Here is an 18,058-nt window from a genome sequence, read left to right as displayed (position 1 = left end):
TGCTGGAATTAGCTCAGGAAAATCTTGCTTGTTCTATATTTATATTTATACAGAATATGAGAATTTGTTTAAATAAGAATTTTATGAGTATAAAGGAGAGTATAGAACTGATTTTGTCAGTGTATTTTAATGTCCTGGAAAAGTCTGCATCATGTGCCACAGAGACCTGCAGGAATGTTAAATAGAGGGGAGATTCTAGCTGTTGTTTTCATTCCTTTGCATCCTTGTTTGAAGTAATTTCAAATCAAGAGCATATTATTTTGCATTCTTTGTATTATACTTTTACGTACAAAAACTCTTAAAGATTTCTCATGAAAAATGCTTTTTGTTATACAATTGTTTTAATTTCAGAATATTTTATGTAAAAGCTGAGTTAAGATTTTTATACACAATATTAGGAGGCCTTCAAATCATTAAACAGATGCTTATTACTGCATTATTAGGGTAATGAGTAGAGCATGATTTGGGGGAACAAAAGAGAGGTCTTTTGAATCATGGATGTTTTGTTCATAAATCGTCTGGCGTCACAAATTTTCCAAGGAAGATTAATCAGTTTAATAGAAACTCACTTTTCTTGCTTTTCAGGAAGTTCTCTCACTCCCTGCCCTGCCCTCTTGCTAACTAACCTGGTGTGGAGGAGGCTCCACAAACTTTTATTTTTGTATTACTTTTGGTTTAATATGTTTTTATTCCTCAAAATTCTTACTGATATTTTTATAGTAATTTTATGGTATTAAATGATACAGTACTTGGCACTGCACTTGACAGGAGACAATGCCATGACATAAATTCCTATTTGTACTACCAAAAAAATTCTTGAGGTGGGATCCTCTGCTTGCTTCAGCTAGGTATGAGAATCTAGGAGAGCTGTGCAATGTTAAGAGAAAGTAAAATCTGCCCCCATGTCTTTGATAAGATACATCCAGTGAGTGGGTTTACTAAGTAGCTGACCACAGGCTGATGTGCCATCTGCAACTGCTTGAGTTACTAGGGAAATTTGTTTATTAAAGAAGGGTGGTGCATGTTTAGAGACCATATGATACACGATTTGTCCCAGAGCAGTTTACAAAGAAAGATTTAAAGATTAAATTCTCAATAGTTTGTTTGACTAAGAATGAGAAGAATGTCACTTCAACTCACAAGTGTTTGAACAGAGTGGATACCAATGGTGAAAGTGAATTGTTTAGGGTTATAATAGAACTATAACAAGGAATAGAGGCATGAGATTAAGAGAGAGAACAATTAGGCCAACTATTGGGAGAAATTTAAAATCTATGTAAGGCTAAATAGACTTTGATGGAGCTGTGTTGATCGGTTCTAGCTAAGATATTGGCTCAGTCTCTTTTCCACTCTGAGGAAAAAGTATTGATCTTCTAGAGCCAGGCAATACAGAAACATGTAAAGATGTGGAGGCAAAGGAAAATAATGAAGATTTTGAGATCTGCTTCCATTAACACAACTTTATTTTGCAAAATAACAAATACTAAAAATCCTATTGATTTTGTTACTTTACTGATACATAGTATGAGATGGGAAAATAAATGTAGCATTCTCCTTTATTATATCATTTGATGTAATTTTTGCTTGGGCTTTGGAAGCAACTTGTGCTCCCATTTTCCTGACTATCCCTGACTGTGGTTGTGTGAAGCCTGCGACTCTCTCTTGCCAATATTATGTTTTCACTTGGAAAGTAAACAGAGGTGCATATACTTAGGGAATAGGTGGTTACATATATTATATAGTATGCTGTCATTGTAATGTAAACAAGGCAAGGATGTGTACTTCAATGAATATGGCCAATCTGACAGTAAAATACAGCTTATAATGGAAGGGAAACTTTAACTGGAGGAATGAAATGTACATGTAATTTTGAGAAAGATAAAAGATATTTCTCTTCTACTAACATGCCAAAACATTGCATACAAACGATTACACTGACACTGAGAAAGTGCCTTTTGACATACACAGTGTATTATCTAGTGCAGTGTTCATGGAATTAACATTTTCCTGAAGTAATAACACATTTAAGTGACCAAATAGTTCTGAGGCAATACAACCGTATTTCACAGGAACTAAATATATTTCTTCACACTGATCTTGCGTGTTTTAGCTGAGCAGTCATTAGCATGTTTATAATGGTTCTAATTTAGCACAACATTTTCTGAATTTTATCCTTGAGTCATTTACAAATTGTTCATATTGAGTAAACAAAGGAAACAGATTGCATTTTATACTTAGTAATTTATCTGAAAGAAGAGGGGAGGGTTAATTGTCTGAAAGTTTTGCTCTGTTTGGGGAAGTGATTCTAGTCTTGCATTGCTTGGCACACAATGCCTTTTTGCCTCTGTTCTGGGGAAAAATAATAATGGAGGAAGGAGTAAAATGAAAAATTAGGAGCAGGACAAGATTTGCCACTCCCAAAGGGGAGTGTGGAGCAGAATTGGAGCTGGCATGAGATTATCTAAAGCAGTTGGTGCATTCCTTAATGATCAAGTGCTTCAGAAGTCCAGCTCTCTCTCATAGAGCATCTGTGTTGATGTTTGTATCAGTGCCCTGCTGTATGGGAAAAGCATGCTTTCTCTTGTTGCTTTTCTAAAAATAGTGTGGCATATAGCATTGTATGAGTTATTTTAAGAGAACAAAAACATTTGCAAGGTTAAAGGTTCTGCTTTTTAATAAATAAATAAAAATAAAGGTCAGAACTTTATCTTGGCTTATTCTTTCCATGAAATTCAAACTGCTTTTTATCTGGAGTTTTGCACTAAGCAGAATGCAAATGCTCTTTGCACTAGAGAATTCCTGTTGTAACAAGCCATTTAGGCAGAATTGGTACAAGCTTCAGACTCTACAGTTTTTCCCACTAGCCACATCATAGAAAACAGGTCTGGAAATCACCCCCAGTTAAATTCCAGTGTTTCTTTTTAGGACGTCTGTTGTTTCATGCAAGATCTAGACCATTCAAGTAGTGCAAATGAATTCAGAGGAAAACCAGAACATTTTAATGCCTAATTATTTTTAGTGAGCTTGGAGAGTTTTAATTAAAAGTTAAGAGAGCTCTCCAAGCTCTTACAGTTCTAATTTTATCATATTGTGGAAATCTTGTCACTGTGAAAAAATGTACAGCAGTTGGCAGGTTTACTTGGTTCCATGTCCTAAACAAAACTGTAATGTTAGTCAGATCTCAATCGAATTTCCTTTACTGCTCTTGCAAGAAAACATCTACTGTGAGCTGACTGTCTCTTGCATATAGTTGTATTTAGGAAGACTTACTGGACTTTTTTTTTCCCTTCTTTTTAATTTTTGGGTCCATTTTTGGTTTTACAATCCTGCCTACAGGTTGCATTGGGAATCAGAATACTTGTCTCCTTAATGGCAGAAGCAAGATACAGATGATTTTTTTTTTTTTTTTTTATTTACAGTAAATGTAACAAAATTATGTAGTAGGTTTTCCTGGTCTAAATATCATGCTGCTCACGTCTGTGTTATGTTTGTATTTTTGTTTTTCAAGAATTTGGCTTTTGAAAGTTTATTAAATTAAGAAGATTTTGAAAAGCTGGCCAAAGAAATCACTTCTCTAGCTGACAACATGTCTGAAATACCTTATATTTTCATTTTCTGTTAGACCAAAACAATTAATTACTGTTTGAGAACAGTACAGAAATTGAGAAGGAGGAGATGAGATTCCCCTGACCTGCCTTTCCATTAACAGGAAGATTGAAGCCAAGCTGCTTATGAGCGAGAGACAGTAGCAGTACACTGCAGCTGTGGATGTTGAGCCTTCAGGCTGATTTTTTATTACTTTTGTATTGTTACTGTCTCCTTTTATTTAAAGTTTATTGAAACAGAAAGGATAATTTGTGTTTGAAAGAAGAAATGAAGTAACTATGGCAACAAAGAATCTATTTTAGTAACATTACACAAACTTTACATCCTTGGATTAAAAAGGAATAGATAGTACCAGAGTTAAGTTTCTGATGGTCATGGTTGAATTATATTTTTATTTCTCATATGATTAATGTAAATGTAAAGTCCATATTTAATTTTGAATTGTTAGAAGATTATAAAACTGTGTTCTTTCAAAGTGAATGAAATTAACTTTTTGCCTTTTCCTTTGATGCTGAAATGTTAAGAGTTGGCATATAATTTTAAATACGTGATATGAAGTGTGAAAATTAGGAATTAATTTATTTTATATATATATAGATCTATGCTATGTGGTTCTTTACCTCAAGGAAATCTGATGGGCAGTGAACTCACAAAAGTCATGTCAACAAGCTGTTGTCATGCACTCAGAGATGGATTAATTAATTAAAGTTCCCAACACAGGTATATTAAAACTCATCACCAGATTAAAAAAAAAATACTTAATTTTCTGAATAATTCACATTTTTTATCAATGGATCTAGTAATAGCACTAATGGTCCTGGTGTTCTAGTTTAACTGTAAGTTGCAAACAAACCTTCCGCTTTTGGATGCATGATGTGTTGTGTTGCTATTATTCATTTTAGATGTCAAGTCCTTAGCTTCATCCATTTGGGAAAAAGCATATTTACCCTTGAGTCATGGGGTGAGATTTGCAAAGGTGCAACAGAAAGCAGGGCAACCAAATGGTAGCCCTTGTAATGTTTATTTGGAGCTCTTTGGGGTTTTTTTTGGAAAAAAGCAGCTTTTCTGTAGTAGGAATCTGGTGTGGTAGGCCTCATAGGCACATAGTGTCTGTCCCAAGGAGTTAATGATCTCGTTTAACATTCTTTCAAAGAGTAAACCCCCTACAAAACACTTTTTGTCTAACAAATATTTTGTAGATAGTGACAGAGTAATTCCACTTGTGCGGTTCTTATAATATAAACTTGAATGAGGCATTTGAACTGACTTGACAAAGGCTGCTCCAAAGGACACCTTTTCTCCTGTGGAGCTGAAGGCAAATAAATGCATTGAGGGTAGCTTAGAGAATATAGAACAGAAGAGACAGATAAAGTTGCTTACAGTAAAGTTCCAGAGCTTGCAAAAATACAGTCTTTTTATGTTTAGCAATATCTACTAAATTGGGATGGGGTATAACTAGATCTGAAATAGAGACAAAGATGCCACTAATTCTGTAGTATTGTCTTGTAAAATGCAGAAAAGAGGTTTGTCCTCATACTATGAAGATCTGATCACTTTTAAAACAGTTTCTCCTGTAGAATGTCTGATTTCTCTTCTAATTTCTCTATCTTGTCTTTCCAAATGCCTCTTTCCTTGAGATGTAAGAGTTCAGATGTAGAAATATGTCACCTATACCCTTGATTGAATTCTATTTCTCCATTGTTTATGAACTTGCTATGCATTTGCAATCATTATTAATAAATCAATGTGCTTTTGTCTTCTGTCACAAAGTAATGTATGTATTCAAAAAGAATTGTATGCAAAACAAGTCATGTTTTAGAACTCATATGATGATAATTATCAGTCTGCAGTATTGTTACTACATGTTTTGAGGGAAGCTTGTTATAAAAGAAATAACAAGGCACTGCACAGTAGCAAGAATAAGACAGTTCAGTTGATCACTGGTATAGGTGTTATAAATATGCCAGTCTGTACTACAGTCTTTTATTAAGTCTCAAAAAGTCAAAGCTGATTTGAAATAATAATGTCTGACAGTCAGTGCTTTGAAGTTTTGCTGCTGCACTCTAACATTTAGACTTTCTTTTATGTATGACTTTACCATAAAAAACCCCTCAAAAACACACACACGAATACTTCCCCCCCCCATATCTGTATTCAAAGAAAGCAATAAAAGGCTACTTCAGTGAATTAAGAGGGGGGAAAAAAAAAGGAACAACCCCCCAAAATCGATGAGCATAGGTGCAGGCCACTGAAGGTCATACAGTATTCATGTAGGCTATAGATAGAGTTGGTAACTTTTTGAAGACTTTAAAAAAATATAATCTAAAAAAAAAAAGAAAGAAAAAAGGGGAAGGATAAAGAAGAGACAAGAGGCAAAAGCTATCCTTGATAGGAACAAGATGACTTTCATTCAGTCAGAAGAACTTGAGAGTTTGGCTGTGATAGCTAACACACTCGTTCTTCATCACCAGCCATGCAACAAAGAGCTGGATTCCATCCATTCCATGACTGATTGATTACCCAATGGACAAATGTTAATTCTTTTCATTGATGCTTTGTCATTGTGGAGAGAGTCTTTTCATCTAACACCTAGGGTTTTTTTCTTAGCTTTTTTTTTTCCCTTCTGCTTATTTATCTTTTAACATCCTCTTCTCATTCACCTACGCAAAACTGTCATGTCTAACATGATTCTTACAGTACTTTAAACTCCTTTAGTCTACAATTAAAATTGCTAACAAAGTATGTAATAAACCATGATATTAAATAATACTCAATGATTTCATTTAGTAATCTCAGTCTAATTATACTTAACCTGTTTACTGTCCTTGAAAGAAATTTTTTCCTAATTCAAAAGGGAAGAATATAAAGGATGAGAAGCTGTATGTTGTTAATAAAATTAATTGCTCCCATACAACTGGTTTATAAGGTCAGTGAGAAGAGCTAAAAATGTGTAAATGCTATTAGTTTTATTTTTTTTCTTTGCTTCTTGTAGAATTGTCTTTAACAATTTTAACCCTTGAATTTTGAAAATGTCAGGCCCCACGAGCTGTAGGATTGGTGCTGAGGCAGAGCTCAGTGCAGGGAGAGTGATGCCGTGCAGATGTGAATTCAGGCTTCTTCGGTGTTCAGTGCTGGATTCTGAGCCAGTGTTTTGTTTCTATAACAAATCAAATCAGAAAACGACTCAGTATGGATGAAGACAGTTTACTGATGTCAGAAGATATCTCTGTAGATTTTATATGTATGTAAAAATTAATTTTCACTACAGAAAAGAAGAAAAAAATCTCTTTCTGATTCACAAACCTTTTCAAAATGTGTGTTTGTGAGCACAGAATACAGAACTTGGAGGGAGACATGCCTTTCAAGTATAAGCCTTTATATTTAGTTTTGTGACTAATGTGGAGGACCTCCAGAGAGCTTTATCAGATATCGTTAATCTGCATAATTTTTAGAATTTAAAATAAACTTGCTAATTGAAAATTACAGGGATTTCAAAAGAGTTATTTCTACAATATTATAGAAAAGTTTATTTTGTGTTTTTGTAATCTTTGCAGCAAGAAAATACAGTAGCTCTAAATTGGGGGGTCAGATCTATAACAGTTTGATGAGATAAGGGTGTTTAAAGAAATTTTTCTTAAGGAATTTTTTGGTCACATATGGAGATAAAAATTGTAACTAGCAGTGTGAGCATATAAAAAAAGTAGGCACACAGACAGACCTGTTTTCCATTCCAGTTCTTTCTTGTACATATGTAGAAATATGGTTTTTTCCCTCATGCAGTAGAAGAACATTACAGATAAATATGGGTGTTCTTAAGAACAATAAGAGAAAAAACAAAGAAAGTGCTTTTGAAGAAAGTATTTTATCAACCCCTGTAATATTCTGATTGTTTCTTTTTTTAAAAAATGTTAATTATTTTCCTTCTTTGTATGAATTGAGGAAAATATCTGATTTAAAAAGCAATAGAATACATAACTTATAGCAAACATCAAAATAAAACTCTAAAGCTCTTTTTATTTTCAGGGATGAGGGGTCTGAAATTTTGGCAGGGGAGAAAAACAGAAACATCTTTTTAAACTAATGATGATATCACAAAAAAGGACAAATTATAATGTTCTATTGATAATTGATGGTTATTTCTTGATTCTTCTATTATCAGGCCAGAACTCATAAAAGTAATAAGAGCCTATTATTGTTAAAAGTAAATTGTTATTATAAACCAAGTATTTTATCACTGCCTATTGCAACTTACAGCTCTTTAATTTTGTGTCTCCCACAGAAAGATATAATTAGTAAATAAATTAGCTTTTCTACTGAAATATTACTTCAAAAACATTTGGGAGCTGTGTTGTCTTTCCACGGAGGCTTGCACGGTGAAAATGTATTGCAATTAAAACCTGATCTTTGATCTTTTGGTAGTTACAGTTTGGTTTGCTTTCAACTGGTTTTCATTTTTGTTAGGGTTTTTTTTTGTTGTTGTTGTTTCAAATGGGTGATGCTAATGTGAATTTTTAGGCTGAAACTGCTTGCACCCTAAAATGTGTTTGGCCTTATGACTTTTTTCTTTCCTAAACTTCTCCCTAAATCTTCCACTCTTCCTTTTGTCACCTCTCTGAATGCTTCTCCTCCCTCTGAATATTTTTAGAATCTTCTGAGGTGGAACAAACTGTTACCCATTGCATTTATGTGATCTGTGTTGCCACCCTTAATCTGGGCTTTTTGCTTTTGTTCTCCCTTCTGTGAGTGCTTCTGGTGGGACTGCTGGTATGAGAATGTGAACCATGAGTTGGCCTTAATCTGCCAGTAATTCACCAGAAAATATGCTAGGCTGAATTCTGTCTTCTTGTGTACCCCAGCAGTATTTTTTAAGTGACTGGAGTCATATGTTGGAATGGTCATATTTAGAAAGCATTGTGTAAATTCATCTCTTCCTAACACAAATGGCAGCTTGCTATGAGAGTTTCTAACAAGCTAAGGTATCACCCAAAGTGATGTATCATAATAAAGGTTCTTTGCAAAGATTTGTTCTAGGAACAGAGATTCATCTAAATAACATTTTTGATAATTTGCTAAACTGGGCCTACAGGTTCTCGAGGAGTTTATTGTAGATGTTGCCAACGAGCCTGTGTAGCAATGGAAGTAAATGCACAATATTTCATGGAGATTCTGTTATTACTAACTGGGAACAGAAAAAAAAGTATTCAATTGTATAAAGTTCTCTAGAGTTGCCAGATTAAAAATCACCTTTTGTAGCTTATCTGGAAGGTTATGTATAATTTAGACTTCAGAGCCAATTAGTTTAATTTAGGAACTGAAAAAACCTTTTTGAAGTCTGTTATGCTCAATACCAAATTTTCTAGTGAAATTGGGGTCTGAGGTCGTATGAAACTTAAGAACATCAGTCTTCTGCTTTCTCCAAAGTGTAGTGACTTCAGTGACAGTTTTGCCTACAGAAGGCCCTCCCAGTTTGGGGCAAAGATTTGAAATGTGTTCTGAACTTCAGATTATGAATGTGTATCTTCTAATAATTGCATGTTGTTTCTAGTGAACTGAGAACATTTCTGATACTATGAACATCCAATATATAGAGTGCTTTTATGAATTCCACGGAGACATTATATGAATAACTTTTACATTGACATGGATATAAAAATGGGTTTCAGATGTCACTGTGTGCCAAATATCCAAAAAAAGCTTCTAAATCTTCATGCATAATTTGGAGTGTACAATCAGCCTCAAATGAAAAAGACAGAATTTGTATATACATTGGCAACCTATGCATGTAAATTGGCAGTTAGCATGCATAAATCCTGAACAAAGTTTTTCTTTCAATTAGACCCTTGTTAAATCCATAGTAACTCCATTAACCTCGGTGGAATTACTTTGGATTTAAAATACAGTTAAATGAGAACTCAGTTTGGCTACAAGTTCATTTTCCTTTGAAACTATGGTACAAGTAGAACAAGGAGAACAGTTTTAAAGTGAAGGTGACACCTGTTCTATTGGCATGTGAGAATATATTTGATCATTTTTAATTTTTGTTTTCATAGATTCATCCTGCATGGAAAAGCTACTTTCTAAAGACTGGAAGGAGAAGATGGAAAAATTAAACACAAGTGATCTCCTTGGAGAAATTAAAGGTATGTGACAAGATTATGTTTTAAATGTTTGCATATATTTTCAAAAGAGGATTGAGGATTTTTTAAAGTTCAGAAAAAAATAATGGAAGTATCAGTCATACCTGGAGGGTGCTTTCCTCTTTCCAGTCGGCTCTCCATGTTTTTTTATGTTTACCTTTGAGATGATGGATGCATCTGACAATTAAATGAATTAGAGTACGTCACAGTCAGTTATAGGCACTATCAAGGATGTTATCACAAACACCAGGTTAGTTATGTTATCTCACTGACATTAGCTATATATCTCTGTGACCACAAGAAGAGGAAGAAACATCTTAAAAACAAGGAGTTATGAGTACTTGGTACTGTTTCTTCCCAGTTGCATAAACTATATGTAGGAACTCGTTTCAGATTATAAAAGGGGGCAATTATGTGTTTACTGTTCTAAATCTTTGATTCAAAATTGGGAAAAAAAAAAAGAATTATTATTTTTTTTTTTATATTCATGCTATTCTTGTGAAAGAGCAGCTCTGGATGAAATTCTGGACTTACTGAAATGAGTGCAAATTCTGTTGCATATATAGACAGTACTTTCCAGCATTTCCAAGATTTGTTGAACCAGTAATCTAGTAAAAGTGGAATTTTCTTGACAGTTAAGTGCTATGTAGAAAATTTGGAGTGTTTTTCCCCACCCATCAATTATTCCATGGATTTTCTTAGTGAGAAGAAATTCAGTGTTATTGATTAAGCAACAAATTTAAAAGGTGGGGTTTCTTGTGCTGCCGGAAGGGGTCATAAGGCATGTTTGAGAAGTACATAAGTTACCTAAGATTTATTTCTCCTCATTGGTTTAATTGTATTAAATTGTAACTGCAAATATGAGGAACAAAAAATCATATGTATAATATTAATAATAAAAAAACCCTCTTTGACAAAAAATGATGCTTAGGGTTTTTGGGTTTTTAAATTTCCAAAGGGAAACTGGAGATTGTTCATTAATTTTAATTATACAAACAGATGAAATATTTTCCCTTTTTAATAAATAAGTTATAATCAGCTCCTTCAGCTGATTCAGGACCAAAATCTGTTGAATTCTCTTGTTGGGTTTTTTGGGTAGAATTATGACAATGCATATATATTAGACAGGTGAGAAATCTTATAGTAGTGTAAATGGCAGAAATGTAGTTTACAGTTTTACAGGAACATATTCAAATTGATGGTAAGAAAATTCAACAAAATAGTGTCTTGAAATCATATTCTACATAAAGCCATATTGTCTCTCAATAGTGTTGAAAACATGGTTTGGAATCATAGAATCATTAAGGTAGGAAAAGACCTTCAAGGTCATTGAGTCCAACCGTAATCCAACTACCCCAAGCACTGAACTATATCTTGGAGGCCACATCTAAATGCTTCTTGAACACCTCCAGGGATGGCGACTCCATCACTTCTCAGGGCAGCCTGCTCCAGTGCCCCACCATTCTTTCAGTAAAGAAATTTTTCCTAATATTCAACCTAAACCTCCCCTGGCACAACTTAAACTCACTTCCTCTCATCCTATCGCTAGTTGCTTGGGAGAAGAGACCAGCACTGGCCTCTCTAAAACCTCCCTTCAGGTCTTTGCAAAGAGCAATAAGATCTTCCCTGCGATCCAAGATCTCCCCTTTTGTCCATTAGTAGCACAAAATAGCTACTTAGTCTTTAAATAGAAACTGCTTGAATGCTACTAGTGAAACAAAATTAAAAGAAGTGGGATCTCTAACAATGCAGAATAAGGTTCTTTATTCTTTTATGTGGCACAAAAAGCATTTTCATGAGCTTTCATTAATTAGAAAAAAAAAAAAGAAAGTTGTTTTTCTGGATTTATGTGATTCCTCCTATTTTCTTAGTATATATGTAGGTAGAGTTTTTGCTCCTAAACCCTTTTCTCATCTACATACAGTTCATACTTATTGAGATTTGGAAGAATTTTCAACTCATTCAAGTATCTGGTGTCCTGGTGGTATTGCATTGTAGCTGTGTAAAAAGGATCACCTAAATTAGGCTTGCCAGATTTATGTGTTGACAGTCATTGAGATAGTTTCCACAACTCACTTCCTGTGGCTCATCCCTGGACACCTTTCCTTAAGTGTTCTTAAGGTCTGTAGCATTCCTTTCTGCTGCTAGTTGACTTCAGGCAAGACACAATACTGACTCTGCTACTGCACCTGCATTTAACATTTTTCACAAACAGGCAAAACAACAAACAAGCATACACAAATGCATAAGATAAATGCTGGTTGCTGTTCTGTCATGCTTACAGTATTCATCCTCTAGTGACATTAGCATCATTTCATAGAGGAAGAAAGCAAGATGCAGAGTTACACAGCAGGAGTAGAGGCAGGTCTGAGGTAGAACTCTTTTCCTTTGTGCTCCCAAGCCAGTGGCCTAGTAACTGTCTCCAGGCTTGTTAGCTCCTAGCTGATAAAATTACTATCAGCATAGTAGCCTGGTGTTAACTCATGCTAGTGTTTGTGTGCCTTTAATAATCTCAAAAAGAAAACCAACCCCAACAATCTAGCCTATGGCATCATACAAATGAGATTACAAGAGGGAAATAAAGCAAAGTAGGGGAACCAGAAAGAATTTCTAATCTGCCAAAGAAGTAACTTTCAAAAAAACCCTCAAACTTTTCAGTCTTCAGGGTGGTAGATTTCCAAATCATGAAGTTCATTTTCATAGTGCTGAATGAATTTCCTGTTATATAACTGGTAGGGCATGCTATGGTCTGAAAGAACTACTTTTGAAAATATGTCATCTTTGGGAGGTCAAATACCTTTTTTCCTTAATTTCTATTAGATTCTAAATTAATTTATTTAACTGGCTGATGTTGGCTTTTGTGCAGACTTTCTGCTCACATTACTGAGAGCCTAAGTTAAAGACATGAAGTGAGGCAGTAAAAATAAATAAATTAGGTCATTAGGGAAAAAAATCTTGATTATAAGAAAGTGAGGTGTGGTCCTGTGAGGAATTGCTCTTTGCACTGACTGTTACTGGGAGTTGTTTATTTGAGAGAGAAGGCGTTCTTGCTAAGGATAACCTGAGCACATTCTCTTCCTCTGCACAACTACAGCCCTCCCTCTTTCAGTGAAAGACTAGCATCTTGGTTGTGGGAAGGCAGTTCACTAAGAATCACTGCCAGAAAAAAGGAAGAAAGCAGAAAAAAAATGTACCATTGACACAAACTGTTTCTATTCATGTTTGGGAAGTACACAGACAAGAAGAAAAGATTACTGGCTGAGAGAAACAAATAAAATTGGTATTTTCTTGCTTTACCTTCTATATTTAGAACACAATAGTGTTAATCAAGATATAATTATAAACTATATCTATTAATTGAAACAATAAAAGCCAATACAAAAGTAACAACCACTGAATAATTTATTTTTTCTCTAAGTGGGATTGTTCCACTTCACAATTACTCTTGCATAGCCTGCTTTGCTTGTAAAACTGCTTTTTCTGAGCTTCTTTATTAGGATTTCAGTTATTGATAATGGTCCAGATCTCCCTTGAATTCCAGCCAAACAAGTGATTGACTTCAGGGAGGTTGCATGAACCTCAGAGGAGCATTTGGCAGAATGCTTTGTAGCCAAATCCGTGTGGTTAAATAAGTCTGCTTTTTCATTTGATATGTTTATAAATGAAACACATAGGTCAAATTTTCAAAGGTCTATGAGGCAGTTGAGTTGAGTTAAATGACCTGCTTACCTGGAAAAAAACCCACACATGCCCATGCAAATAATTTGATTTTATACTATTTGCCAGTGTGGGTGTTCAAATACATTCATTTAAGGTATACAATAAATTTGTTAGGCTTCTGTGACTTTTGCATTCTTGATTTTTTAAAAATAAAAATTAGGATCAGGAAATACTTTTCATTCTAATCTTTATTATCATGTATTTGAATGAACAAAGTGGTGAAGGGATGTCTTCTAAATTTCAAGAAATTGGAGTGCACAGAGTTCCATCCTCACCCTCCCTCTCTACCTGTATTTCTGCTGCTTGGTTATCTAGGTTTTCTTCAGCAGCCACAGCTAGGCAGAGTAGCATCATTTATCACTATAAGGAGTCTGTTTTAAGTTTTCTGTTTCTGTTCCAAATATAAATCTCTGGAATAGCATAGTCTTGTATGCATCAGGTAGTTGTCCTACTGAAATAGCCTGTGATGGTCTTTCTCAGCGTGCAGGGTCTTTGAAGATCAAATAAGAAAGGTCAGTCTGTAAGTAACTTAAGCAATGATGTTATCGTGAAAGGGTCAGAATTGGTCTAGCAGTCTTATAGAAGAATGGCTCTGGGTCACCAGCTACTGTGTTGCAGGTTAGTTCTCTGGCTTCCATTGGCAGTGTTTACAACTGGAACTATCTATATTTATAGGCACTGTGACTTGAATGTCACATGCTGTCTTTGTACAGTATACTCTATTTTGGGAAGGATAGTGATTGATGTCCATAGCTTTATCCAATACAGAAGGCTGTTTGCATTAGGTTTCCCATGCTTATTCCTTCACCTTTTATATTTGTTACTTTATGAAAAAGAACTAAAATTCCTATTTCATGTGACATGTACACATCTAATGGCCTTGAAATATTTGGATAGGTGGGAGGCAGCATTCCTGTTTCCTAGGAAATGTTGAATTTAGTAAAATGAAGCAACTTCACCCACTTGAGAGTCTCCTTGTAAGATCCACTATAAACAATATGGGAAATGATATTTGTCCCTGGTATTAGAACACATGAGAGATCGAAAGAGGTGTCTTCTAGAAGCATTTTCTGTGTGTGCGTTAATGACTGCAAGAGAGCAGTAAGGCACCACTGTTTGAATCTAGTAATTTAACATTATCCATTTCTGGAATAATCTTGGAGAGCTGCATGAATGAATCCTTGAGAAAGTTATGATTTCTGTGTTTTTGCAGTGAATCAGATTTTCTTAAAATACGCATGATTTACAAAACATTTTAAAATGTTTTTTTGCTTCCATTTTATGAAATTTGTCTTCACAGACAAGCTTTTAGGTATTTCTTTGTGCACTATATCAAATGTGAAGATAATTTTGAAGAAAATAAATCTGATGTTTTCCTCCAGCTTTGACCAACACTGTAGCCTGCATTTGCAGTAATTATTTCTCAGTATAACTGCTGAAATTTTTTTCTCATGAATTCTAAGGGTATATAATAATCTGCCTTATAAATATGTATAATAAATATATATAAAGTCTTATATCACAGAGGCACTCAGAGGTTTTTAATTATGTCACTTTGTATGGCTGTAGACATTTCAAAGCTCTCCTTTGTGCTCTGTTATAAACATGTTATTTCTTTTGAAGTCTGTGTGATATACATACTAGCAATTAAAAACCCAGCTCAGGCTTTGTGATACAAGGTCTTCTTAATTAAAACTCAAACAAAAGCTACAAGCAAAAGCCCCACTATATGATTAAGGTCTAAAGTGTTATGATACATTAGAATCATTGTTAACTGCTAGGATTTAAAAAATCAATACACAGGAAAAGGGATCAACTGGTTCCAATTAGTGAAACCAATGAAAGTGTCCAACAAAACATAACAAAGCAACGTGACCCAGAACCTCAACACCCAAATCCTTAAGAAATTGGTCTTGATTAGAAATGTACCAGAGGCTATAAATGTAAATAATGTATTTGTTACCATGATCCATTGAAGTGCTATGTTTAGCTTTATATTGTAGCTCTCCAAATCAGGGAGATATTTTTGTTTTGCTGTTTCTCAAATCATTGGCATTTTGTGTAATATGTTACAAAAGCTACATTTCCAGGTCTAAGCTGACCTTCTAAATTAAGTGATGCCTTGATATCTGAATGACTGAATATTTCAGAAACACTTTGAACAGTTAATATTTGCGTACTTTTTAGTCTGATTTGCTTGCAGAAGGTGATGGATTCCAGAATAAAAATATTTTAGTTAAACTTACCATGCCTCATCATATCTATTAGTTATGATTAAGGTACTGATATAATTAGTTAGACTAATCACTAGTGTGAACTAGATTAAACTGTATGGTCTTATGTCACCTTGATTTTATTTTTTTTTTTATATGAAACAGTTTTGTCGGGATTCTGGATTTAAATAGTCAAGCCCTGATATGTACAGACAGAGGGTAGTTCTGTGGAAACGAATGGGACTACCCACTGTATATAGTGCTATTATTTAAATTTAAACATTTTTGTTGTTCTGGTCTTTTGGTCAGAGGGTCGTATTTCAGTGGCACCTATCACAACCATGCCTGCTTCTGATGTTAAAAGTTAATGACTATTACCGCTTCTAGTTCTTAAAACTCCACAACTATAAATTACATTGTAATCAACCTTTCACATAAATCAAGTTCTCCATATTGTTGAATACATTCTATAAATAATATCAAGCAGGATGCATGCAATATATTTCCAGGCGCACAGTGACTTTGTTACTTACTGCAATCACATATATCTCTATACTTTTTGCCAGGGTATATTTTGAGGCTCAACAATTCAGGGCTAAATATATGAAGTCTGTACTACACTGAAATCACTCACTTTTATGCTCCACATTCTGTGGAACTGTGTCCCAACTAGTGTACTAAGAAACAGTATCAATGGTTCATGAGAAAAAGGAATAAGAAGGATAATAATGCTAATAATAAAGACCTTGAAACAGCAATGCCTTTATTGGGTGCATTAGGAAAGGCTGCCTTCTGGAACTTGATCCATTCTTCATTTGTACAAGTTGTGACGAGAAAATGTATGGTATTAAAGTGTATTTATTTTTAAATGCCATTTAATTTTTAGAGGAGAAAGGGTTGAATATAAACTAAAAATGACAAGTAGGTTTTCTTCACTTTTTCTTTGAAAATTTGCCATTTTTTCTGTTGGTAGGATGCTTTGATATAATATCTATTTAATTTTCATTATATCAGTAATTGTTTTCTTTAATAACTACAGAGTTTTTTACTTTAGTAAAAAACTTTCATATCGAAGAAGCCTATCACCACTTGGAACTTAAGGCCTTCTTTTTTGACTGGATATCAGTGACAGATTTCCTTTTGACTCAAGTCCCAGCTTAGTCACCAATGAAGTTACTTACCTTTAGCAAAATAAAACTCCTACTGAAGATAAATATACAACTTCCTATGGAAAAGCAAGTCCATTTCTAACAAATTCTAACAAATTATGGAATCTAAGCATTTATCTAGAAAGATGCATGTAGACACACTACTGAAAGGACTGAAATTTTCTGCTTGATGTGGATTCTGTGGAAACCTGGAAATGTACTTTATCAGTCTTTTGTTATGTGAGTTTCATGTTAAGGAAAGCTTTGATTTAAGTGTCAGATATAAAGAACATACTGTCCTGTAGTGTTCTTTCTCTGTGGATACTGAACAACCTGGGGAAGGGTGCAAGGAAAGGGCAAATATACAGTAATATTTCCTCAATATACTCGTCCAATTTCCCACAGAGTAGGATCAATGGGATTCTTGATTCAGAGGTGATACATTCGGGTTCAATGGCCTGTGATAGAATTATCATCTATGATCGTGTCCAATTGCTTTTGAACCTTTTAATAGACAGCTGGAAAGTCTGTGGGGATAATCTCAGCTGTTAACAATATGCTGTGTATTTGAACCTAGTACCTTGTAGATGTCCCCTAAATCTTGTATTACAATGGGCAGAGAATGGTTGTTCCCTGTTCGTCTTCTCTGCTATTCTACATTCAGGTGTCTCTTCTCTAGGTTGAAAAGTAGAAGGCTATTTATTGATTCCTTATAGGAAAGCTGTTCTGCACTTAGGTCGCTCTCATCACCCTTTTCTGCTCTTAATTTGGAAAGAAACTTTTTGCACAAAATATCCCTATTCTGAGCAATATCAGACTTTGATATCAATTAATAAGTATGTTTGTGGCCATCCTTTTTTCCTCAGTTGGTTTTAAACTCTCTTTCTGAAGACAGGGTCTGTCTTGAAGTGGGGTCTTGATGTGTGGAAGTTGTGTAATAATGAGCAGATCCTGGTGTTATCAAATATATCAAACTTTTTTTTTTTTTTTTTATTAAGAGATATGTAAAAATACCTTACTGGGAGCTTTACAAACTGTGGACCCAGAGGTGACTCAGAAATATAATCTGTAAAGTTTAAGGGACATAGCATTAATACTCAGGAAAAAAAAAACACAAAACAGTATGAGCACATTCGGGAAACTCGGATGCAGCTGCAAATAGAAAGAACATAATGTGCAAACACACACAGCCCCTGCCTCAGAAGCCCAAGCTCAATGAGGAATAGAAGAAGAA

At 34.5% G+C, this 18,058-nt stretch overlaps 1 protein-coding gene across 12 annotated transcripts in view; it reads left to right on the top strand.

Moving 5' to 3' along the window:
• The window catches only part of SOX6 (SRY-box transcription factor 6), a 370,949-nt gene that overhangs the window by 184,661 nt on the left and 168,230 nt on the right, over positions 1–18,058 (top strand). For all 12 annotated transcript variants that reach the window (XM_051620577.1, XM_051620574.1, XM_051620578.1 and 9 more), the window contains one exon: positions 9,657–9,746. In XM_051620577.1, coding sequence (XP_051476537.1) covers positions 9,657–9,746 — 90 coding nt within the window. The remainder of the gene's footprint in view (positions 1–9,656; positions 9,747–18,058) is intronic.

This window comes from Apus apus, chromosome 5 (assembly GCF_020740795.1).
Source record: "Apus apus isolate bApuApu2 chromosome 5, bApuApu2.pri.cur, whole genome shotgun sequence".
Lineage (NCBI taxonomy): Eukaryota > Metazoa > Chordata > Aves > Apodiformes > Apodidae > Apus > Apus apus.
The sequence above is the reverse complement of the archived record's forward strand: the minus strand, read 5'-3'. Positions and strand labels throughout refer to the sequence as shown.